Source organism: Salmo salar, chromosome 26 (genome assembly GCF_965601325.2).
Source record: "Salmo salar chromosome 26, fSalSal1, whole genome shotgun sequence".
NCBI lineage: Eukaryota > Metazoa > Chordata > Actinopteri > Salmoniformes > Salmonidae > Salmo > Salmo salar.
In genome coordinates, this window is record NC_138316.1 from 37,310,927 (window position 1) to 37,335,000 (window position 24,074).

General features: G+C 45.4%; 1 protein-coding gene across 2 annotated transcripts in view; it reads right to left on the reverse strand.

Annotated features, from left to right (window-relative positions):
* Positions 1-905: 905 nt before the first annotated feature.
* LOC106587725 (cell migration-inducing and hyaluronan-binding protein) overlaps positions 906-24,074 on the reverse strand; it is a 177,594-nt gene continuing 154,425 nt past the window's right edge. Inside the window, exons 17-29 of one of the 2 annotated variants that reach the window (XM_045708740.2) lie at positions 22,114-22,199; positions 20,867-20,998; positions 20,178-20,213; positions 18,181-18,336; positions 17,187-17,367; positions 16,526-16,741; positions 15,854-16,065; positions 8,653-8,838; positions 7,907-8,111; positions 7,179-7,265; positions 6,921-7,078; positions 6,539-6,639; positions 906-2,922 (exon numbers count right to left, since the gene is read on the reverse strand). In XM_045708740.2, the coding sequence (XP_045564696.1) occupies positions 2,795-2,922; positions 6,539-6,639; positions 6,921-7,078; positions 7,179-7,265; positions 7,907-8,111; positions 8,653-8,838; positions 15,854-16,065; positions 16,526-16,741; positions 17,187-17,367; positions 18,181-18,336; positions 20,178-20,213; positions 20,867-20,998; positions 22,114-22,199 (1,884 nt within the window). In that variant the 3' untranslated portion in view covers positions 906-2,794. Of the gene's footprint in view, positions 2,923-6,538; positions 6,640-6,920; positions 7,079-7,178; positions 7,266-7,906; positions 8,112-8,155; positions 8,289-8,652; positions 8,839-15,853; positions 16,066-16,525; positions 16,742-17,186; positions 17,368-18,180; positions 18,337-20,177; positions 20,214-20,866; positions 20,999-22,113; positions 22,200-24,074 lie in introns of those variants that run through there. The other variant, XM_045708746.2, reaches the window with a different exon arrangement.

The window sequence follows — 24,074 nt, forward strand, 5'->3', positions numbered from 1 at the left end:
TGTCCCTACAGACTGATAGCCCCATAACGCGGTTGTCCCTACAGACTCCAACTGTTGGGATTTATATTGTGATATCCTGTCTGGCATGTCTAAACCAGGTGGACTGGAAATAATGGTGTTAAGCCTAGATTCAATCAGTTCAGCATTAACCAATAAACCTTCTGTTTGTATTGTTCTGATATAATACTTGGGCTAGATTCAATCCCTATCATCGAATATAGCAGAAGATCCACGTTAAAATGTAAAGGTAATTTCCCATTGAGTGGACAGAAGCAGCGTTTACCGTTAATGCAGTCTCCGCGACCGCGGGAAGATTGCCTTATAATTCTCAATCGCGCTATAAAGTAGATCTTCAGTGCTACGGATTGAACAGAGCGTCTGATTTTTCCTTTACGTAAGCCAATTGAGCCCCAATCTTGTGGTGTTTTACAGTTTTAGAGGGTTACTGAGGTCCAGAGCTGGAGGCCTCCACTTAACTAGTCCTCTCTAGCTCTCTCTCAGCATGTGAGCATAGCTCAGCATTCCACAATGATTTATAATGGGCCTGGGAGCCACACCCTTTATGCTGTGCTCACACACGCACACAAAGGAACCAGCACATGAGAACCAACGGGGCTGGAGCCAACCATTGCCCCTTGGTGACAGTAATTCCAACCTGCAGAGCCTGTTAACTTCTCCAATAACGCTGCTAGGATAGCATCCCAAATGGCACCCTGTTACCTAGTGCACTACTTTTGACCAGGGCTCACAGGGAATAGGGTGCCATTTGGGACAACCCCAAACCAAAGTCTCTGTTCAAATGTGTTGGCTAATGGTTGAAATGTGGAACTGATGTGTTTCTTGGTTCAAACAATAATTGGATAACAGGTAGTAGAACATCAGAAATGTGTTACTGCAACGTTAACTGGTGTTTCTGTGCAGAAAGTCTTTATTGGGGTACACACGCACACACAGGCTTATAAATTCAGTTATTCATTTATTTCTGTACAAAAGTCATTCAAAGATTTTAAGTCATGAGATTGAATTACTTTACAAGCCCAAGTCACGTATAATACATCACATCCATTTGGTGTAGGGTTAAAACAAAACAACGCGGTAACTACGATGAGTCATATTATGCCATAGCAGTGTTTAGTATGATTGTTTTGAAATGTTATAGTATTATTATTCTTACATACAATTCAGGACCAGAATACAATACAACTCAAAAGATGTCCCTTGTAGATTTTGTACAATAAATAAGTATAAAATATATCTCTGTTATCAATCTGTGGAATTTTTAAAAACACATTTAAACATACAAAACACTAACAACTACCACGTCCGAAAAAAGACCAGCTATTTCGGGCAAAGGGAAACGTTTATCTGATTCTTGCCAGATTTGAAGAAAAATCGCCAATTTATAATCAATTTATAAATTGCTTAAATAACATTTAAAGTTTGGATTTGGGAGTATTGTCTAAGACCAGATAGCACTTTAGAAGTGACCAAAAAATGTCCTTGGATATATTCAGGATCATTTTGGGGTTTCTTTACATGCTGGTATGTTTAATAAAACACAGACCGATGGACCACAAACGTTGATATGAACAGTTATATGAAACCAAACATTACACAATATCAAGTAAGCGATCTAGAGCCCTCACATAAAACACAGGGAAACAGCTTCTCTGGAATGGAATCTTCAGGCCAGATGGATTAAATGTTTGCACCTGGTGCAAAGTCTGGCGCAAAGTTTGCACCTGTTTTTTATTCAGTAGAAGGGTCAAAAAGAATTATCTTAATTTACCTAAAAGTTTTTTCCAGTTAATCTTAAAAAGGTCAAATGCAGCCGTTTTTATCTCAATATCAAATCATTTCTGGGTAACAATTAAGTACCTTAAGTGATTGTTTTTAATTAAAATGGTCAAAAAGAAATACAAATAGCTTCTTAGCAAAGAGCAATTTCTCAAGCAAGGATTTAGCTAGGACTGGCTGGGAGTGGTCTAGCTGTTATTGGCAGAGAGGTTTGGAACTCTCTTTGTTATTGGTCTATTAACTAATGGTGATGTCACCAGGCAGGCCAAAACTCCATCCCACCAAAACAGGCTGAAATTTCAGGTGGTCTTTTCAAACAGCTCTTACACTAAAAGGGCATTATCATAATTTCACACTATTATTCCAACCTCAGTGTGGAAATATATATAAAACACCGGAAAATCATGTTTTTGACCACACTGAGCCTTTAACCTGTAATTGACCTTTTGGTTCTACTTTAAAAGTCCCTTAATCCCTCTCTCTCTTCTACTTCATTGGTCTACATTTTTGTTCTATTGTGTTAAACGACGTTAACTTCCCACTGGAAAACACAGGTGCAAACATTTAGGAAATCTGTCTCTGAGTAGGATGAAAAACAAGAAATGTTTGTTGGTCATTTTTTCTCTCTTCTCGCGTTTTAAAAGTCAAGTATAGTCAAACGAACGATACAGTCGAATCACTCACATAGTCAACATTGTCACATAAACAGAGACCTGCATGGCGGGAAAGTTGATAGGTGACAGATAAACGCATGCGTTTGATTGGCCGGCCCACACTCTGTAGCACCGGGTTGAAACCGTCCCTAACCACAGATCTAGGATCAGATTACCTTAATTCATCTTTAGTGGTGAAAAACATCTGATCTTGGACCAGTAGTTACAGGAACAACTTTTACCTACTCCAGTGCTAGGGGCAGTGTGTGTGTGTTGTGTGGGAGGTGTAGTCTCGTGTGTGCCCCCCACTACGCCTGGTTCCTCCTCTCCTCTCCTCTCTCCTCTCATAGCTTAATCTTCTTGACCACAGGGATAGGGAGGACTTGATGGATCTTAGCTCTCTCCTCATCCACCTCCATACGGACCCAGTCAGGTCGAAAAGTGCCCTTGAAGCCTACAAACGTTAGCTTGTCTGAAACACAGAGAAATAAAGAAACGCTCGCTCAATGTCAGCTGTTCACATTCTGAGTATACACAACTATTTCTCTCTCGTCAACAAATCCACAATAAATACAAGAAACAAACAACAACAAATAACACAAAATCACCCCCAGAATATCCTAGAAGGACAGCAGGAGAGGGGGAAGAAACAGGGGAAAGAGGAGGGAGAAAGAAAGACAAAGCGAGCTAGCTGGCATTCCTCCTCCTCCATTCTCCAACACAGCGCATACCACTGAGGCGTCTCACCCCATCCAGGAATGATTTCTACAAAATAGAACATTTGTCGTCTCTGGAATTACACCCCACAGTGAGAAAAATGTGTCCCGCAGCCTGCTCCGGGATGTCTAGAGGCGTAGAATCTATTTAGTAGAATGTACTGTATGATCTAAAATTAGAATCAGAATTTGGAGAAGGATTTCTGAATTCCAAAATGTGGGTTGTGTCATGTGACTTGAAGGGGAGTGTGGTTAAGTATGGAGGGATGGAGAAGAGGAAGGACCCTGCTGCTCTGGCATGCGGTGAAGTATTGATTATCCTCCTCCCACACACACACACACACACACACACACACACACACACACACACACACACACACACACACACACACACACACACACACACACACACACACACACACACACACACACACACACACACACACACACACACACACACACACACACACACACACACACACACACACACACACACACACACACACACACACACACACACACACACACACACACACAGAGAGAGAGAGAGAGACTGAGAAATAGCTGTCATCATTAAGAATCAGGAAGGCTAAACTTTGTTACACAGGCTACTATGAATCAGCATTTATGAGAGATTGTATGTGAAACACTGTCAGCCCTGAACACTAAACACTGACAATCATTACAAGCCAGATCATTTTGAATGAATGAATACACCTTTAGTGAAAGTTGTCTTACTGTATTTGATAAACAAACAGCAGCAGTTTAAAACATTCAACAGGGTTTACATTTACATTTACATTTAAGTCATTTAGCAGACGCTCTTATCCAGAGCGACTTACAAATTGGTGCATTCACCTTATGATATCCAGTGGAACAACCACTTTACAATAGTACATCTAAATCTTTTAAGGGGGGGGGGGGGGGGGGGTTAGAAGGATTACTTTATCCTATCCTTGGTATTCCTTAAAGAGGTGGGGTTTCAGGTGTCTCCGGAAGGTGGTGATTGACTCCGCTGTCCTGGCGTCGTGAGGGAGCTTGTTCCACCATTGGGGTGCCAGAGCAGCGAACAGTTTTGACTGGGCTGAGCGGGAACTGTGCTTCCTCAGAGGTAGGGGGGCCAGCAGGCCAGAGGTGGATGAACGCAGTGCCCTTGTTTGGGTGTAGGGCCTGATCAGAGCCTGAAGGTATGGAGGTGCCGTTCCCTTCACAGCTCCGTAGGCAATCACCATGGTCTTGTAGCGGATGCGAGCTTCAACTGGAAGCCAGTGGAGAGACCGGAGGAGCGGGGTGACGTGAGAGAACTTGGGAAGGTTGAACACCAGACGGGCTGCGGCGTTCTGGATGAGTTGTTTACAAAACGTTAGTTGCTGAATCACAACAGTATACCAATAGCACCCTCTAGTGTGTGTTGGTTGAAATCTCCTCTAGGAACTATTCCATAGAAATCGAGAATTTGGGATTATAATGGTTCTATCTGCATTTTTCTCAAAACTGAGTTATTAACACAGCCGTGTCCTAAACACCCTGATTCACGTTGTTAAGTTAAAAAGCGAGTTCAAAATTGCTCACACCATTCAAACCAATGAGGGTTCAGAACTATAAAGCTAATCATCTCAGAATCCTATTTTTTCAGATAGAACGTTTTAATTCCAATAAATAAATAATTGTTGAGCCAAGCCAGACCTGTTACTCCTCAACTTGAGGGTCTTGTCACCTCTAAGGAGCTACAGTAGTTAGGTAGTTTCCTCTCAACTTGAGGGTCTTGTCACCTCTAAGAAGCTACAGTAGTTAGTTAGTTACCTCTCAACTTGAGGGTCTTGTCACCTCTAAGGAGCTACAGTAGTTAGGTAGTTACCTCTCAACTTGAGGGTCTTGTCAGCTCTAAGGAGCTACAGTAGTCAGTTAGTTACCTCTCAACTTGAGGGTTTGGTCACCTCTAAGGAGCTACAGTAGTTAGTTAGTTACCTCTCAACTTGAGGGTCTTGTCACCTCTAAGGAGCTACAGTAGTTAGGTAGTTACCTCTCAACTTGAGGGTCTTGTCAGCTCTAAGGAGCTACAGTAGTTAGTTAGTTACCTCTCAACTTGAGGGTTTGGTCAGCTCTAAGGAGCTACAGTAGTCAGTTAGTTACCTCTCAACTTGAGGGTTTGGTCACCTCTAAGGAGCTACAGTAGTTAGTTAGTTACCTCTCAACTTGAGGGTTTGGTCAGCTCTAAGGAGCTACAGTAGTCAGTTAGTTACCTCTCAACTTGAGGGTCTTGTCAGCTCTAAGGAGCTACAGTAGTTAGTTAGTTACCTCTCAACTTGAGGGTCTTGTCAGCTCTAAGGAGCTACAGTAGTTAGTTAGTTAGTTACCTCTCAACTTGAGGGTTTGGTCAGCTCTAAGGAGCTACAGAAGTTAGTTAGTTACCTCTCAACTTGAGGGTTTGGTCAGCTCTAAGGAGCTACAGTAGTCAGTTAGTTACCTCTCAACTTGAGGGTTTGGTCACCTCTAAGGAGCTACAGTAGTTAGTTAGTTACCTCTCAACTTGAGGGTCTTGTCAGCTCTAAGGAGCTACAGTAGTTAGGTAGTTACCTCTCAACTTGAGGGTTTGGTCAGCTCTAAGGAGCTACAGTAGTTAGTTAGTTACCTCTCAACTTGAGGGTCTTGTCAGCTCTAAGGAGCTACAGTAGTCAGTTAGTTACCTCTCAACTTGAGGGTTTGGTCACCTCTAAGGAGCTACAGTAGTTAGTTAGTTACCTCTCAACTTGAGGGTCTTGTCACCTCTAAGAAGCTACAGTAGTTAGTTAGTTACTCCTCAACTTGAGGGTCTTGTCACCTCTAAGGAACTACAGTAGTTAGGTAGTTACCTCTCAACTTGAGGGTTTGGTCACCTCTAAGGAGCTACAGTAGTTAGGTAGTTACCTCTCAACTTGAGGGTCTTGTCACCTCTAAGGAGCTACAGTAGTTAGTTAGTTACCTCTCAACTTGAGGGTTTGGTCAGCTCTAAGGAGCTACAGTAGTTAGTTAGTTACCTCTCAACTTGAGGGTCTTGTCACCTCTAAGAAGCTACAGTAGTTAGTTAGTTACCTCTCAACTTGAGGGTCTTGTCAGCTCTAAGGAGCTACAGTAGTTAGTTAGTTACCTCTCAACTTGAGGGTTTGGTCAGCTCTAAGGAGCTACAGTAGTCAGTTAGTTACCTCTCAACTTGAGGGTCTTGTCACCTCTAAGGAGCTACAGTAGTTAGTTAGTTACCTCTCAACTTGAGGGTTTGGTCAGCTCTAAGGAGCTACAGTAGTTAGTTAGTTAGTTAGTTAGTTAGTTAGTTAGTTAGTTAGTTAGTTAGTTAGTTAGTTAGTTAGTTAGTTAGTTAGTTAGTTAGTTAGTTACCTCTCAACTTGAGGGTCTTGTCAGCTCCGAGGAGTTCCAGTATTCTGGTCCAGGGGCCCCGAGTCACCAGACGACCCTTAGACGTTATTATGACGATAGAGCTAGAGAGAGAAAGAGAGAGTGAGGGAGAAAGAGACAGAAGTGAAAGAGAGATGGGGGATGGAGAAGAGGAGGCAGGGAGAAGAGAGAGTTAACTTTGTTCTTCTCAGTGTCTTCCCATTCTAACATGAAAAAGTTAGTGTGTGTGTGTGTGTGTGTGTGTGTGTGTGTGTGTGTGTGTGTGTGTGTGTGTGTGTGTGTGTGTGTGTGTGTGTGTGTGTGTGTGTGTGTGTGTGTGTGTGTGTGTGTGTGTGTGTGTGTGTGTGTGTGTGTGTGTTCTTACAAGTCTGTCAGGTTGTTAACATAGCTCTCTATCTGGGCAGGTACACCCTGTAGTATGGAGTTCCTGAAGCCTTTGCTCTCCACCAGTCTCCCGTCATGGCCGTCCATCACCGTCAGCTGCACCCCATCATCTGGCTGGTACAACTTCCTGCCGTTAACCTGCCCGGCATCCACAACATCCAATCAACCAATCATGACATTATTGAGTAACTTTTTACACACAGAGAAAGTAAACACACACGCAAAAACACACACACACCTCTGTGTAGGCAAAGTCATCCTTGATGTGGAAGAAGCGTGTGTTGTAGGACTCCAGCTTGACCTCCAGGAAGTGGTCTGTGGTACGCTGTGGAGGAAAGAGAGAGAGGAGAGAGAGAGGAGAAGAAGAAAGAGAGAGCGATAGATAGATAGATAGATAGATAGATAGATAGATAGATAGATAGATAGATAGATAGATAGATAGATAGATAGATAGATAGATAGATAGATAGATAGATAGATAGATAGATAGATAGATAGATAGATAGATAGATAGATAGATAGATAGATAGACCGCGAGGGAGAGAGAGGAGAGGAAAGAGAGAGAGCGGAGAGAGAGAGAGAAACAGGAGAGGAAAGAGACAGAGGAGAGGAAAGAGAGAGAGCGAGAGAGAGAGAGCGAGAGAGAGATCTTAAGTGACTGACACTGGTATAGAAATGTCAATCCTGTCCACAACACTGCTGCAGAGATTTATTGATGAGATGCCAAGACTCTTTCTTCTCTTTCTTTACATGACTGTATCAGTAACACTATATAGAGAGGTTGTAAAGGGTTTCAAACGGTGAATATACTATGAATAATAGGAACTAGTGTTATTAGAATACTATGTACTAGTACTATGAATACTATGAATCAGTAATAAACAGTTTACATAAGTGTTTGATTAACTATTTTACAAAACGATGCACAGTGCCATTTGTGACTAACAGACTGAGCTCTGTCCTCACCAGCTTGGCACTGGGCAGTTTCCTTGGCATGGGCACATCTACGATGGGCATCTCTGCGTGCAGGGGGTAGGCCTGTGTCATGCAGTCACTGGGGCTGCTGCCCTTAGGGATAACGGCTGTGATTTTAACCCTCTCACAGCCCTTCACTGAACAGAAGGCAAAGTCCTCCTTCTCATTGTGGGCCTTCACTCGGAGGAACAGCAGGCTGAGAGGGAGACAGGGGAGACTAAGAGTTAATAAGGATTTACTGGGAGGAACAGCAGGCTGAGAGGGAGACAGGGGAGACTAAGAGTTAATAAGGATTTACTGGGAGGAACAGCAGGCTGAGAGGGAGACAGGGGAGACTAAGAGTTAATAAGGATTTACTGGGAGGAACAGCAGGCTGAGAGGGAAACAGGGGAGACTAAGAGTTAATAAGGATTTACTGGGAGAAACAGCAGGCTGAGAGGGAGACAGGGGAGACTAAGAGTTAATAAGGATTCACTGAGAGAAACAGCAGGCTGAGAGGGAGACGGGAGACTAAGAGTTAATAAGGATTCACTGGGAGAAACAGCAGGCTGAGAGGGAGACAGGGGATACTAAGAGTTAATAAGGATTCACTGAGAGAAACAGCAGGCTGAGAGGGAGACAGGGGAGACTACCTACTGTACTCATCTACTACACATTCTCCCCTTCTCTCCCCGATCCTTCCCTCCTCACCCTCTCTCTTCTCTCCCCCCTCCCTCCCTGCCTCCCACCCTCCTCACCCGGTATCTTCCTCCCAGTAGTAATAGCCTCGGGACAGGTGAGACTGGTTGATCTTGTCTCTCTGTGTGGTCCTCATGAACACACCGGTCTTCCTTGTCTGCTTGGTCAGACGGTTGTGGATGTCCGAGATGATCGTGAAGGTGGTGCCTGGCGGGTAGCAGAAGCCCACGTTGATCCAGTCGTTCCTGGAACACACACACACACACACACACACACACACACACACACACACACACACACACACACACACACACACACACACACACACACACACACACACACACACACACACACACACAGTTAATCAAGTATATCAAAAATGACATTTTACAGGAGGCAGCCCAGCACTGAGCTAGAGCTAAACAACTACTCCCACTCACCTGTCATATTAATTAGTAAACACACCATAGCAGAACATTTTGCCGTTCTTTATTGGACAAGTTCAGGTTAGTCTCTCTCTGTTTCAGTCAGCTTTCTTCTGTTTGGGGATAGTGAAACTAGAAACTAGTGAATACGACTCTGCAGTCCCGTGTAGCTCAGCTGGTAGAGCATGGCACTTTCAGCACCTGGGTTCGATTCCCAAGGGGGACCAGAATGAAAAAAGTATTGGATAAGAGCGTCTGCTAAATTACGCTCAAGGCACCACAGATGGTAGTCCGTACGGCCCAGTACATCACTGGTGCCAAGCTTCTTGACACCCAGGACCTCTATACCAGGCGGTGTCAGAGGAAAGCCCTAAAAGACTCCAGCCACCCCAGTCATAGACTGCTCTCTCTGCTACCGCATGGCAAGCAGTACCAGAGCATAAAGTCTAGGTCCAAAAAGATTCTTATCAGCTTCTACCCCCAAGCCATAAGACTCCTGAACAGCTAATCAAATGGTTACCCGGACTATTTGCATTGTCCCCCCGCCACCCCCCATTTTATTGGTCACATACACATGGTTAGCAGATGTTAATGCAAGTGTAGCGAAATGCTTGTGCTTCTTGTTCCGACAGTGCAGCAATATCGACAAGTAATCTAACAATTCCACAACAACTACCTAATACACACAATTCTAAGTAAAGGGATGGAATAAGAATATATACATATATTATTATTATTATATTATTATTTTAGCTGCAAAATCGGGACCCCTACAAATCAGCCGGGCTAGACAATCTGGACCCTCTCTTTCTAAAATTATCTGCTGAAATTATTGCAACCCCTATTACTAGCCTGTTCGACCTCTCTTTCGTGTCGTCTGAGATTCCCATAGATTGGAAAGCAGCTGCTGTCATCCCCCTCTTCAAAGGAGGGGACATTCTTGACCCAAATTGCTACAGACCTATATCCATCCTACCCTGCCTTTCTAAGGTCTTCGAAAGCCAAGTCAACAAACAGATTACCGACCATTTCGAATCCCACCGCACCTTCTCCGCTATGCAATCTGGTTTCAGAGCTGGTCATGGGTGCACCTCAGCCACGCTCAAGGTCCTAAACGATATCGTAACCACCATCGATAAGAAACAATACTGTGCTGCCGTATTCATTGACCTGGCCAAAGCTTTCGACTCTGTCAATCACCACATCCTCATCGGCAGACTCAATAGCCTTGGTTTCTCAAATGATTGCATCGCCTGGTTCACCAACTACTTCTCTGATAGAGTTCAGTGTGTCAAATCGGAGGGCCTGTTGTCCGGACCTCTGGCAGTCTCTATGGGGGTGCCACAGGGTTCAACTCTTTTCTCTGTATACATCAATGATGTTGCTCTTGCTGCTGGTGAGTCTCTGATCCACCTCTACGCAGACGACACCATTCTGTATACTTCTGGCCTTTCTTTGGACACTGTGTTAACAACCCTCCAGACGAGCTTCAATGCCATACAACTCTCCTTCCGTGGCCTCCAACTGCTCCTAAATACAAGTAAAACTAAATGCATGCTCTTCAACCGATCGCTGCCTGCACCTGCCCGCCTGTCCAGCATCACTACTCTGGACGGTTCTGACTTAGAATATGTGGACAACTACAAATAACTAGGTGTCTGGTTAGACTGTAAACTCTCCTTCCAGACTCACATCAAACATCTCCAATCCAAAGTTAAATCTAGAATTGGCTTCCTATTTCGCAACAAAGCATCCTTCACTCATGCTGCCAAACATACCCTCGTAAAACTGACCATCCTACCGATCCTCGACTTCGGCAATGTCATATACAAAATAGCCTCCAATACCCTACTCAACAAACTGGATGCAGTCTATCACAGTGCCATCCGTTTTGTCACCAAAGCCCCATATACTACCCACCACTGCGACCTGTACGCTCTCGTTGGCTGGCCTTCGCTTCATAATCGTCGCCAAACCCACTGGCTTCAGGTCATCTACAAGACCCTGCTAGGTAAAGTCCCCCCTTATCTCTGCTCACTGGTCACCATAGCAGCACCCACCTGTAGCACGCGCTCCAGCAGGTATATCTCTCTGGTCACCCCCAAAGCCAATTCCTCCTTTGGCCGTCTATCCTTCCAGTTCTCTGCTGCCAATGACTGGAACGAACTACAAAAATCTCTGAAACTGGAAACACTTATCTCCCTCACTAGCTTTAAGCACCAGCTGTCAGAGCAGCTCACAGATCACTGCACCTGTACATAGCCCATCTATTATTTAGCCCAAACAACTACCTCTTCCCCTACTGTATTTATTTATTTTATTTATTTTATTTATTTTGCTCCTTTGCACCCCATTATTTATTTATACTTTGCACTTTCTTCTACTACAAATCTACCATTCCAGTGTTTTACTTGCTATATTGTATTTACTTTGCCACCATGGCCTTTTTTGCCTTTACCTCCCTTAACTCACCTCATTTGCTCACATTGTATATAGACTTATTTTTCTACTGTATTATTGACTGTATGTTTGTTTTACTCCATGTGTAACTAACTCTGTGTTGTTGTATGTTGTCAAACTGCTTTGCTTTATCTTGGACAGTGTAACGCCCTGGCCATAGAGAGGGGTTTTTAGTTCTTTATTTTGGTTAGGACAGGGTGTTACATTGGGTGGGCGTTCTATGTTCTTTTTCTATGTTTTTGTATTTCTTTGTTTTGGGCCGTGTGTGGCTCCCAATCAGGCACAGCTGAAGTTCGTTGTGGTTGATTGGGAGTCACACATAAGTGCATGTTTTTCCGTTGGGGTTTTGTGGGTAATTGTTTCTGTTCAGTGTTTCACCTGACAGGACTGTTGGCTGTCAGTTTCTTATTTTGTATTTGTATAGTGTTCAATTTTATAATTAAATATGATGAACACTAACTCCGCTGTGTTTTGGTCCACTCTCTCTTCAGACAGCCCTTACAGAATTACCCAACAAACAAGGACCAAGCAGCGGAGGAGGGAGCAGCGCCAGGAGGAGCAAGGATCCTGGACCAGGGAGAGAAAGGACTGGACATGGGAGGACATCCTGGACGGCAAGGGATCCTACACTTGGGAAGAGATCCTGGTCGGAAGGGATCGCCTCCCATGGGAACAGGTAGAGGCACTCAGAAGAGTGGAGGCAGCAGGAAAGAAGGACCAACAGCAACGGTATGAGGGAACACGGCTGGGAAGGAAGCCCGAGAGGCAGCCCCAAATAATTTTTTTTGGGGGGGCACACGGGGAGTGTGGCAGAGTCAGGTTTGAGACCTGAGCCAGCTCCCCGTGCTTACAGGAGGCAACGTAGTACTGGTCAGGCACCGTGTTATGTAGTAAAGCGCATGGTGTCCCCAGTACGCGTGGAGAGCCCGGTGCGTTACATCCCAGCTCCTAACATCTGCCGGGGGAGATTGGGCATCGAGCCAGGACGGGTTTTGCAGGCCGTGCGCTCTAGACCTCCAGTGTGTCTCCCCATCCTGGTCAGTCCTGTGCCTGCTCCACGGACCAGGCCTCCAGTGGGTCTCCCCATCCTGGTCTCTCCTGTGCCGCTTCCACGGACCAGGCCTCCAGTGGGTCTCCCCATCCTGGTCAGTCCTGTGCCTCCTCCTCGGACCAGGCCTCCAGTGGGTCTCCCCATCCTGGTCAGTCCTGTGCCTGCTCCACGGACCAGGCCTCCAGTGGGTCTCCCCATCCTGGTCAGTCCTGTGCCTCCTCCCAGGACCAGGCCACCAGTGGATCTCCCCATCCTGGTCCGTCCTGTGCCACCTCCCAGGACTAGGCCTCCAGTGGGTCTCGCCAGTCTGGTGCCGCCAGAGCCGCCCGCCAGTCTGGTGCCGCCAGAGCCGCCCGCCAGTCAGGAGCCGCCAGAGCGGCCCGTCTGCCCGGAGCCGCCAGAGCGGCCCGCCTGCCCGGAGCCGCCAGAGCGGCCCGCCTGCCCGGAGCCGCCAGAGCGGCCCGCCTGCCCGGATCCGCCAGAGCGGCCCGCCTGCCCGGATCCGCCAGAGCGGCCCGCCGTGCCGGATCCGCCAGAGCGGCCCGCCGTGCCGGATCCGCCAGAGCGGCCCGCCGTGCCGGATCCGCCAGAGCGGCCCGCCGTGCCGGATCTGCCAGAGTGGCCCGCCAGCTGGGCGCAGCAAGGGACACCCGCCAGCCGGGCGCAACAAGGGTCGCCCGCCAGCCGGGCGAAGTCAGGGTCGCCCACCAGACCTTCGGCGCGGCCAGGTGCGCCACCTAAGAGGGCGACGCCAAGGGTGGGGCAGAGGCCACGTCCCGCACCTGAGCCGCCGCCATAAGAAGGCCCAACCAGACCCTCCCCTTCAGTGTCAGGTTTTGCGTCCGGAGTCCGCACCTTGGGGGGGGGGGGGGGGGGTACTGTAACGCCCTGGCCATAGAGAGGGGTTTTTTGTTCTTTATTTTGGTTAGGCCAGGGTGTTACATTGGGTGGGCGTTCTATGTTCTTTTTCTATGTTTTTGTATTTCTTTGTTTTGGGCCGTGTGTGGCTCCCAATCAGGCACAGCTGAAGTTCGTTGTGGTTGATTGGGAGTCACACATAAGTGCATGTTTTTCCGTTGGGGTTTTGTGGGTAATTGTTTCTGTTCAGTGTTTCACCTGACAGGACTGTTGGCTGTCAGTTTCTTATTTTATATTTGTATAGTGTTCCATTTTATAATTAAATATGATGAACACTAACTCCGCTGCGTTTTGGTCCACTCTCTCTTCAGACAGCCCTTACAGCCAGGTCGCAATTGTAAATGAGAACTTGTTCTCAACTTGCCTACCTGGTTAAATAAAGGTGAAAATTATATATATATATATATATGGATGAGCAATGACCGAGCTGCATAGGCAAGATGCAATAGATCCATTTATTATAGTGGCCAATGATTTCAATTTTGTATGTAGGCAGCAGCCTCTCTGTGTTAGTGATGGTTGTTTAATGGTCTGATGGCCTTAAGATAGAAACTATTTTTTAGTCTCTCGGTCACACACTTATCAAGAGAATACGTGGTCATCCCTATTGCCTCTGATCTGGCGGACTCACTAAACACAAATGCATTGTTCGAAAATGATGTCTGAGTGTTGGAGCGTTCCCCTGGCTATCTGTAAATGATGTGTGAGTGTTGGAGTGTGCCCCTGGCTATCTGTAAATTATGTCTGAGTGTTGGAGTGTTCCCCTGGCTATCTGTAAATGATGTCTGAGTGTTGGAGTGTGCCCTGGCTATCTGTAAATGATGTCTGAGTGTTGGAGTGTTCCCCTGGCTATCTGTAAAGGATGTCTGAGTGTTGGAGTGTTCCCCTGGCTATCTGTAAATGATGTCTGAGTGTTGGAGTGTTAACCCTGCTATCTGTAAATGATGTCTGAGTGTTGGAGTGTTCCCCTGGCTATCTGTAAATGATGTCTGAGTGTTGGAGTGTTCCCCTGGCTATCTGTAAAGGATGTCTGAGTGTTGGAGTGTTCCCCTGGCTATCTGTAAATGATGTCTGAGTTTTGGAGTGTTCCCCTGGCTATCTGTAAAGGATGTCTGAGTGTTGGAGCGTTCCCCTGGCTATCTGTAAATGATGTCTGAGTGTTGGAGTGTGCCCCTGGCTATCTGTACATTTTTAAAACAAGAACATGTTTCTGTCTGCTTTGCTTAATATAAGGAATTAGAAATTATTTATACTTTTACTTTTGATACTTAAGTATATTTAGAACGAAATACTTTTACTCAAGTAGTATTTTACTGGGTAACTTTCACTTTTACTTGAGTAACTTTCTATTAAGGTATCTATACTTTTACTACATATTACCTCAATTACCTTGACTAACCTGTGCCCCCGCACATTGACTCTATACCAGTACCCCCTGTATATAGCCTCACTACTGTTATGTTATAGTTGCTCTTAAATTATTTGCTATTTTTCTATTTTCTTATTTTTTACTTCAGTTTATTTTAGTAAATACTTTCTTAACACTTGTTTTTCTTAAAACTACATTGTTGGTTAAGGGCTTGTAAGCATTTCACTGTAAGGTCTCCACCTGTTGTATTTGGTGCATGTGCCAAATAAAATTTTATTTTATTTAAAATGTGAAATGTCATGCAGTGTTTATGGTTGAACCTGAAGTTCCATTCCACAAACAATAGATGGCGCCAGAGTAGCATGTAACCAATGGGAATGCCCATATCCCCAATACAGTAGATGTTCCTCCCTCCGAGTCCTTTCGGGGTAATCTCAGGCCAGGGAATAGCTAACACGCTTGAAATGACTACCATGCCTCTGCTATTCAAATGACTGCCAATGCTATTAAGTATATTTGCTGGGGAGGGGTGATGTCATATGCTAAGACAAACAGCCACCATAAACTACTGTATCACACTGTCCCTTGGGTTATAGGGTTCGTGGAAGGCAAGGGTGTGAATTGATGATATGGGTTTTATTAATATGACCACATGGTCAGGGGATGGCTTTGGGTTACTGGGGTTATTGTTGACTCATAGGATGTGGTGCCATGATGTTGACAGTTTTTTGGATCAGATGCTGAAACAATGCTGGGAGAAGGAAGTGAATAGTGTGTGTGGTGAAGGGTGTATGTGTGTGTGTCTGTGTGTGTCTCTCTGCATCCACTACCAACCTGTGTAGTCTCTCTGTCTCTCTCTCTGTGTGTGTGTGTGTGTGTGTGTGTGTGTGTGTGTGTCTGTGTGTGTGTGTGTGTGTGTGTGTGCTGTGTGTGTGTGTGTGTGTGTGTGTGTGTGTGTGTGTGTGTGTGTGTGTGTGTGTGTGTGTGTGTGTGTGTGTGTGTGTGTGTGTCTATATCTCTCTGAGTCCACTACCAACCTGTTGAAGTTGATGAGCCACACTGTGATCTCTGCAGGAGCAGCCTGGTCCCAGTGTACAGTGTAGCCCTTACCCAGGGTGACCACGGGCTGGAACTGCTGGTAGTGCTTCCTCTTACCCAGAGCGCCCTCTAGTGTCAGGGGTCTGTCAGGGTACTCATCCTTTACCATCTGCATGTTCAGACTGGCAGGGTTACGTGTCTGTATGTAGATCTGAGGGACCACGCACACACACACACACACGTTAATGCACAAACGCATACAGACACATGCACACACACAAACACACAGGTGTGTGTGACTAAGAACATGTTCACTAATCTGGAAGTCATTAGAAAGTGAGTGAAATGAGGGGGAAACGAGGTCACACTGCACAAAAAACCTAGTGTGTTAGCTTTGAGAGGAAACTTAACCACCACTTTATTTTAAAGAATGTGTGAGTACATACTGTGTACCCATGTGTGTATGTGTTTGTATAAGATTGTGTGTGTGTGTGTGTGTGTGTGTGTGTGTGTGTGTGTGTGTGTGTGTGTGTGTGTGTGTGTGTGTGTGTGTGTGTGTGTGTGTGTGTGTGTGTGTGTGTGTGTGTGTGTGTGTGTGTGTGTGTGTGTACATGCATGCTTGTGCACCTGCTGCATGCTTCCTTCAGCCTGCATGGCGTATGCATACCAACCTGTGCATAATGCCCACTACAGATGGCAGCCCTCCAGTCAGGCACGTCAATACAGTCAGGGTGTCTCAGTAGCCAGTTGTCCTCTTTGACCAGGAAGGCTCCAGGGTACTCACTGACCGAGCCGTCCACGTCGTGGAATATCGTGGTCTTGTCACCGTCCATCTGCATCTTGTTAAACCATGGGCCGGGCTCGCCGAAAAACACCCGGGACGTTATCTGATAAGAAGAGCAGGGGGTAGATGGGGAGGAAGGGGGAGAAGGGGTGAGGGGATGGAGAGAAGAGAGGGGGAGAGGGGAAGGAGAGGAGAGGGGGAGAGAGGAGAGATGAGTGTCATGGAGGTGAGAAAGAGCAGCATGTCTCCCCTGTAAGACCCTGCTTATGGCACTACATTACCCATAATGACAGCTCATGCCCAAAATTTGCAGCTACGCTTTAGGGCAAACACACACACACACACAATACACCCCAACTCCCATCATGTGTACAGGTAAATGCTAACTAGCGTGATACACCCCCCCACTCACACACACGCACTCTCACACTCACACACTCACCCACACACACTCACACTCACACCCACACACTCACACACACTCACACTCACACTCACACACACTCACTCACACACACACACTCACACTCACACACACACTCACTCACAGGCACGTCGTCGAAGGTGATGTCGGTGACGTTGTTGTTAGGGCAGCTCTGCCAGGAGTTGTTGAGTCTGAAGCCGAAGGCGCTGGTGTGTCGACCATCCAGGGCAATGTATTTTCGGAAGGTGCAGTTCTGCACGTTGATGGGCCCGTCGTAGATCTGCATGCCGCGGATAGGGAAATCACTGCAGGACAGACATACAGAGAGTCAGAAAGACCAGAGGGAGGGAGACGAATTAGACAGAATGAGAGAGAGAGAGAGAGAGAGAGAGAGAGAGAGAACTTGACGGACAGACACAGACAGACCCTGGTCAAAAGTATGGCACCAGGTAGGGAATAGGGTGCTATTTGGGACGCAGACAAGATCATGGGTGCTTTGCGATGTTTCCAAGTGTGCCGGAGGGAACATTGTCATCTCTTTCAGAACACAGACAAGGCTCTGTGCTATCGGATATTGGATAACGACTGCATCTTGGGACCATTTTGTAACACTATGCAAAAGTTCAAATGTGGTTGCAAATTATAATTTTTTCTCCATATAGCATATCATGTACAATTGAGACAGATGATGGATGACGGGTTTCTTTCACCCAGACAATAAAAGAATGTCAGATATGCACAAGTTGAGACATCATACTTTTAATCATGCTTTCTGTCTGGCCAAGCACGCAAAACGCTGAAAAGGGAAAAGTTGAAGGGGTTCATTTCAGGGTAAAATGTGAATGAGGAGAGGCGATACGAGGAGAGGGGGAGAATGAGAAGGAGAAGGAGAAGGAGAAGGAGAAGGAGAAGGAGGAGAAGGAGAAGGAGAAGGAGGAGGGAGGAGGAGGAGGAGGAGGAGGAGGAGAAAGAGACAGAAGAGAGAAAAGGGAGAGAGACACACAGAGGGTGTGTGTGGTGTGTGTGTGTGTGTGTGTGTGTGTGTGTGTGTGTGTGTGTGTGTGTGGTGTGTGTGTGTGTGTGTGTGTGTGTGTGTGTGTGTGCGAGCCAACACTCACACTCCTCGAGGCAGGGTCCTCCCATTGAGGTCGGGTCCCCCGGGACCCCAGATACGGTTGTCAGGAATGGGCATGCCCCTGTTCTCACTCTCCCCAACAAACAGACTGTTCTTCACTTCCTGACGAGAACCATCGTCATCAGGGAATGTACCACCACTACACAGATAGGGAAAGACAGAGAGAAAGTGAGAGACAGAAAGAGTTTGTGTGTTCATTTCATCGAAAAATACTTTTCATTTTTGTTGACTAAAATGTAACGAGACGAGAATTCCACGTGAGACTATTGGACATTTAATTTGACATCAAGCTCCTTTTCATCTGTTTTTCTAATCAGAAGCATGCATGCAGAATATTTTTTTGCAATCCTCTCATTGGTAGAATTGACATCTTTCAGTTGTGTGGAGTGATTGAGCTGATCTGCCTGGCTCTCCCGCACAGCTCTCAGGTGGTCACATCAGTCGCTCGTCAATCTTTTGAGCTGATGCGAAGCCAGGACACTGGACTTGTAACTAAACTCAACTAGAAACGATCATGTTTACTCTCTCTTACTTTCCTGTAGGCTATTTTTACTCTGATCACATCAAAAGCTCTATGTTGTTACTCGTGAATCTGTGTTGCCGCTCTAGCACCATTCTTGTGGTTGCTGTTTCCTATGGGGAAAACAAATGCTAATTCTTGAATGTTAGAGTACAGTAATACTTCTGTCATTTTTGGAGAGGTAAAATTCTCCCCTTTTTAAAGAAAAAGCTTTTATTTACCCTCCTTAACGGTTATGATGTGGAGAAAATCAGAGCCGTAAATTTCTTGACATCTAGCCAAGGCTTTATAGCCTATATGATTAATTATGGCTGGCATTGGTTACAATCTGCCACAATATAAATGTTGCCAGCTAAGGTATACGAGGGGATGGTAGGTCTAGTTGGACAAGGCTATCTGAATGTGTACATGATGGAAGTTAGAAATAGCTTAAATATTCATTATTTAATAGATTATTTTTACTATTGTGTGACTAAAATGGCTGTGACTAAAACTGTCCAGAGTTTTAGTCGACTGATAATAACTAAAACTAACGAAAAATGAAATGACTAAAATGTGACTAAAAGGTATTTTAAGACTAAACATAAAACCAAATCTAAAATAGATGCCAAAGTTAACACTTTTGTGTGTGTTTTTGGTTTTACTAAAGTAAAACAAGGAAAATTTCCCACAAGGAAAAGGGCTATTTTAGGTTTGAGGTTAGGTTTAGGGTTAAGGTTAGGGTTAGGGGTTAGGTTTAGGGTTAAAGTTAGGCTTAGGGGTTAGGTTTAGGGTTAAAATTAGGGTTAGGGTTACAATTAGGGTTAGGGTTAGAATTAGGGTTAAGTTTAGGGTTAAGGTTAGGTTAAGGGTTAGGGGTTAGCGAAATAGGATTTTACATTTACATTTATATTTACGTCATTTAGCAGACGCTCTTATCCAGAGCGACTTCCAAATTTTGAATGGGAATCAATTGTTTGGTCTCCACAAGGATAGTAAAACAAATGTATGTGTGCGTGTGTGTGCGTGTGTGTGTGTACGTGAGTGACTGTCAGAGAGTTTGTGTGGCCAAGAGAGCTAAAACGAATGTGTGGCCAAGAGAGCTAAAATGAATGTGTGGCCAAGAGAGCTAAAACGAATGTGTGGCCAAGAGAGCGTGTAAAAGTGTGTGAGTCTGTGCCAGTGTGTCTCTCTCTCAGAGTGTGACCTGGTTTCTGAAACCATCTACAAAACATGCCCAGGCCCATATACCTAGAGATGCCACTTTCACACTCCCAAATTACTTTCACACTCTTTCAAAGTCTTTCTTTCCCACTGCATCATAAGCAGACAACCATATAAGGTGTTTTCCAATTACTGCAACGGGGTCTTCTGCAGTCACCCGTAAATACAAACATGAACCACACATGCACGCCGCACGAAGACACACACACACACACACACACACACACCACAAGATGTTATTAACATTAATGTCTTACCTAGCCAGTGTTAGGCCAATTCCATTATCAGCAAATCTGAGGCAGAGAGAGAAACAGTTGTTAGAGCCAATCACATAGTAGACGGAACATTAGAATGAGAATATTACACAGACATTATCTGTTTCCACATGTCAACAGTGTGTGTGTGTGTGTGTGTGTGTGTGTGTGTGTGTGTGGTGTGTGTGTGTGTGTGTGTGTGTGTGTGTGTGTGTGTGTGTGTGTGTGTGTGTGTGTGTGTGTGTGTGTGTGTGTGTGACTATTCACACACTGTTTGTCTAAAAGTCCAAGGATAAGGGTTGACATTGGAAATGTTGTCAAGGATGCAAAGCAGCAACAGACTGAAGGTGAGAAAAACAAAAGAGTATTCAGTGTAAATGCTAGGGGATGTTTCTGACAGTTACTGCTGTGTTGAGTGCTAGACCTAGCAGTAGAAGCCTAGACGTAAGCATGATAATTGGGGTGGCAGCACCATAGGACTGAGAGGGAGGTTAGAGAAATACAAGCTGTCAAAATGTAGCCATTTTTCAGAGGCGTGATTGTGTGTAGACGTCCTAACTTGTGATTTGTTAAGATAGGTTACAGCTAAATATGTATTTGTTACAATCCACCTATTGCTTGATCCCTCCCTCCCTCCCTCTCCCTCCCTCCCTCCCACCTCTACCGCTCACTCCTTCCCTCCGTCTACTCACTGGCAGTCGTCCAGCCAGACATCTCCTCCCCTCAGCCAGGCTCCGTGGTCCTGGTTCTTGTAGGCCACAAAATGGTGTATGAGAGCTGGGACACGGGGCTTAAAGGGATCTGCATCCTGGTGGGGTCCATATCTAGAGAGAGAGAGAAGAGAGAGAGAAGAGAGAGAGAGAGAAAGAGAGAGAGAGCAAGAGATCGAGAGAGCGAGAAAGAGAGCGAGAGAGAACGAGAGCGAGCGAGAGAGAGCGAGAGAGAACGAGAAAGAGAGAGAGAGAGAGCGAGAAAGAGAGAGAGAGCAAGAGATCGAGAGAGCGAGAAAGAGAGCGAGAGAGAACGAGAGAGAGCGAGAGAGAGCGAGAGAGAACGAGAAAGAGAGAGAGAGAGAGCGAGAAAGAGAGTGAGAAAGAGAGTGAGAGAGAGAGAGAGAAAGTGAGAAGAGAGAGAGAGAGAGAAAGAAAAATCAGCTTCACTGGTTTGCCCTGCCCATAACTACCCATTGTTCCTTTAAACAGCTTAGAATCCAAGGCAGTCGCCACTCTAATTCATGCGTAACTAAATCAAACAACTAAACTATAACAAAGAAATTAAGCGTAACAAAGTAATATAAGTTGATTAGTAATGTGGGGTAAACAGAACATACAGTGTATCAACAAATAAACCAGTCATGAACTTGTTTAGAATCAAGGGTTTGTGTAAAGTATTCGAAATATCACAGTCATTCATGCAGACATCTCTGCTATGTATTATTCACTGTTCAAATGTTAACCAATGTGCTGTATGAAGCCTGGGTGAGTGGGTTTGCAGACTGGGGTCAAATACTTTGGTTGAGGTGCACTTGGACTTTTAGGACGATTCAATTGGTTCCATTGTTATGGGCAAACTAAATCAAGCACAGCTCAAGTATTTGAAAGTCTTTGACATGTGTATCTGAAAGAGGTCTGCTAACTAGCTCCCGAGTGGCGCAGTGGTCTAAGACACTGCATCTCAGTGCTAGAGGCGTCACTACAGACCCTGGTTTGATTCCAGGCTGTATCACAACCGGCCGTGATTGGGAGTCACATAGGGCGGTGCACAATTGGCCCAGCGTGGTCCGGGTTTGGCCGGGGTAGGTCGTCATTGTAAGTAAGAATTTGTTCTTAACTGATTTGCCTAGTTAAATAACGGTTAAATAAAAAAATTCTAAACTAATCACCCATAGTCGTGGTGTGTGTGTGTGTGTGTGTGTGTGTGTGTGTCGTGAGACACTGACCTTGCTCCCACAAGAGAAAGGAAGGGTCTCTTGTCCTTGTCATTGGCCTGTGTTGTCTTTACACCGTTGTCTAGGATCATCCCAGCCTGCACAAGTACATACACACACATTACATTAACACTTCCAGTCAAGGAGCCAGCTATCAGCCAACAGATTGCTTTGAAGGTGTCTCCTTGTCTTGATGCTGTTGAGTTATGTATACTCGGCTGTGAGAACACTGAGGGTGATTCGCACAATGTACCCTATTCCCTACATACAGTCGTGGCCAAACGTTTTGAGAATGACACAAATATTAATTTCCACAAAGTTTGCTGCTTCAGTGTCTTTAGATATTTTTGTCAGATGTTACTATGGAATACTGAAGTATAATTACAAGCATTTCATAAGTGTTCATAAGGGTTTTATTGACAATTACAGTGTTGACCCTTCTTTTTCAAAACCTCTGCAATCCTCCCTGGCATGCTGTCAATTAACATCCACATCCTAACTGATGGCAGCCCATTCTTGCAAAATCAATGCTTGGAGTTTTTCAGAATTTGTGGGTTTTTGTTTGTCCACCCGCCTCTTGAGGATTGACCACAAGTTCTCAATGGGATTAAGGTCTAGGTAGTTTCCTGGCCATGGACCCAAAATATCGATGTTTTGTTCCCCGAGCCACTTAGTTATCACTTTTGCCTGATGGCAAGGTGCTGCATCATGCTGGAAAAGACATTGTTCGTCACCAAACTGTTCCTGGATGGTTGGGAGAAGTTGCTCTCGGAGGATGTGTTGGTACCATTCTTTATTCATGGCTGTGTTCTTAGGCAAAATTGTGAGTGAGCCCACTCCTTTGAATGAGAAGCAACCCCACACATGAATGGTCTCAGGATGCTTTACTGTTGGCATGACACAGGACTGATGGTAGCGCTCACCTTGTCGTCTCCGGACAAGCTTTTTTCCGGATGCCACAAACAATCGGAAAGGGAATTCATCAGAGAAAATGACTTTACCCCAGTCCTCAGCAGTCCAATCCCTGTACCTTTTGCAGAATATCAGTCTGTCCCTGATGTTTTTCCTGGAGAGAAGTGTCTTCTTTGCTGCCCTTCTTGACACCAGGCCATCCTCCAAAAGTCTTCGCCTCACTGTGCATGCAGATGCACTCACACCTGCCTGCTGCCATTCCTGAGCAAGCTCTGTACTGGTGGTGCCCCAATCCCACAGCTGAATCAACTTTAGGAGACGGTCCTGGCACTTGCTGGACTTTCTTGGGCGCCCTGAAGCCTTCTTCACAACAATTGAACCGCTCTCCTTGAAGTTCTTGATGATCCGATAAATGGTTGATTTAGGTGCAATCTTACTGGCAGCAATATCCTTGCCTGTGAAGCCCTTTTTGTGCAAAGCAATGAAAATGGCATGTGTTTCCTTGCAGGTACCAATGGTTGACAGAGAAAGAACAATAATTCCAAGCACCACCCTCCTTTTGAAGCTTCCAGTCTGTTATTCGAACTCAATCAGCATGACAGAGTGATTTTCAGCCTTGTCCTCGTCCACCTGTGTTAACGAGAGAATTACTAACATGATGTCAGCTGGTCCTTTTGTGGCAGGGCTGAAATGCAGTGGAAATGTTTTTTTGGGGATTCAGTTCATTTGCATGGCAAAGAGGGACTTTGCAATTAATTGCAAATCATCTGATCACTCTTCATAACATTCTGGAGTATATGCAAATTGCCATCATACAAACTGAGGCAGCAGACTTTGTGAAAATTCATATTTGTGATATTCTCAAAACTTTTGGCCACGACTGTAGTACAGCCTTGGCCCTGGTCAAAAGTAGTGGACTACTGTATGTGGGGAATAGGGTGCCATTGGGACCGATCATCTGAGTTGCCTCTAGCAACAACACAACAGCCTCCAAGGTCTCTCTCTCTCTCTCTCTCCCTCCCTCTCTCCCTCCCTCTCTCCTTCTCTCTCTATCCCTCTCT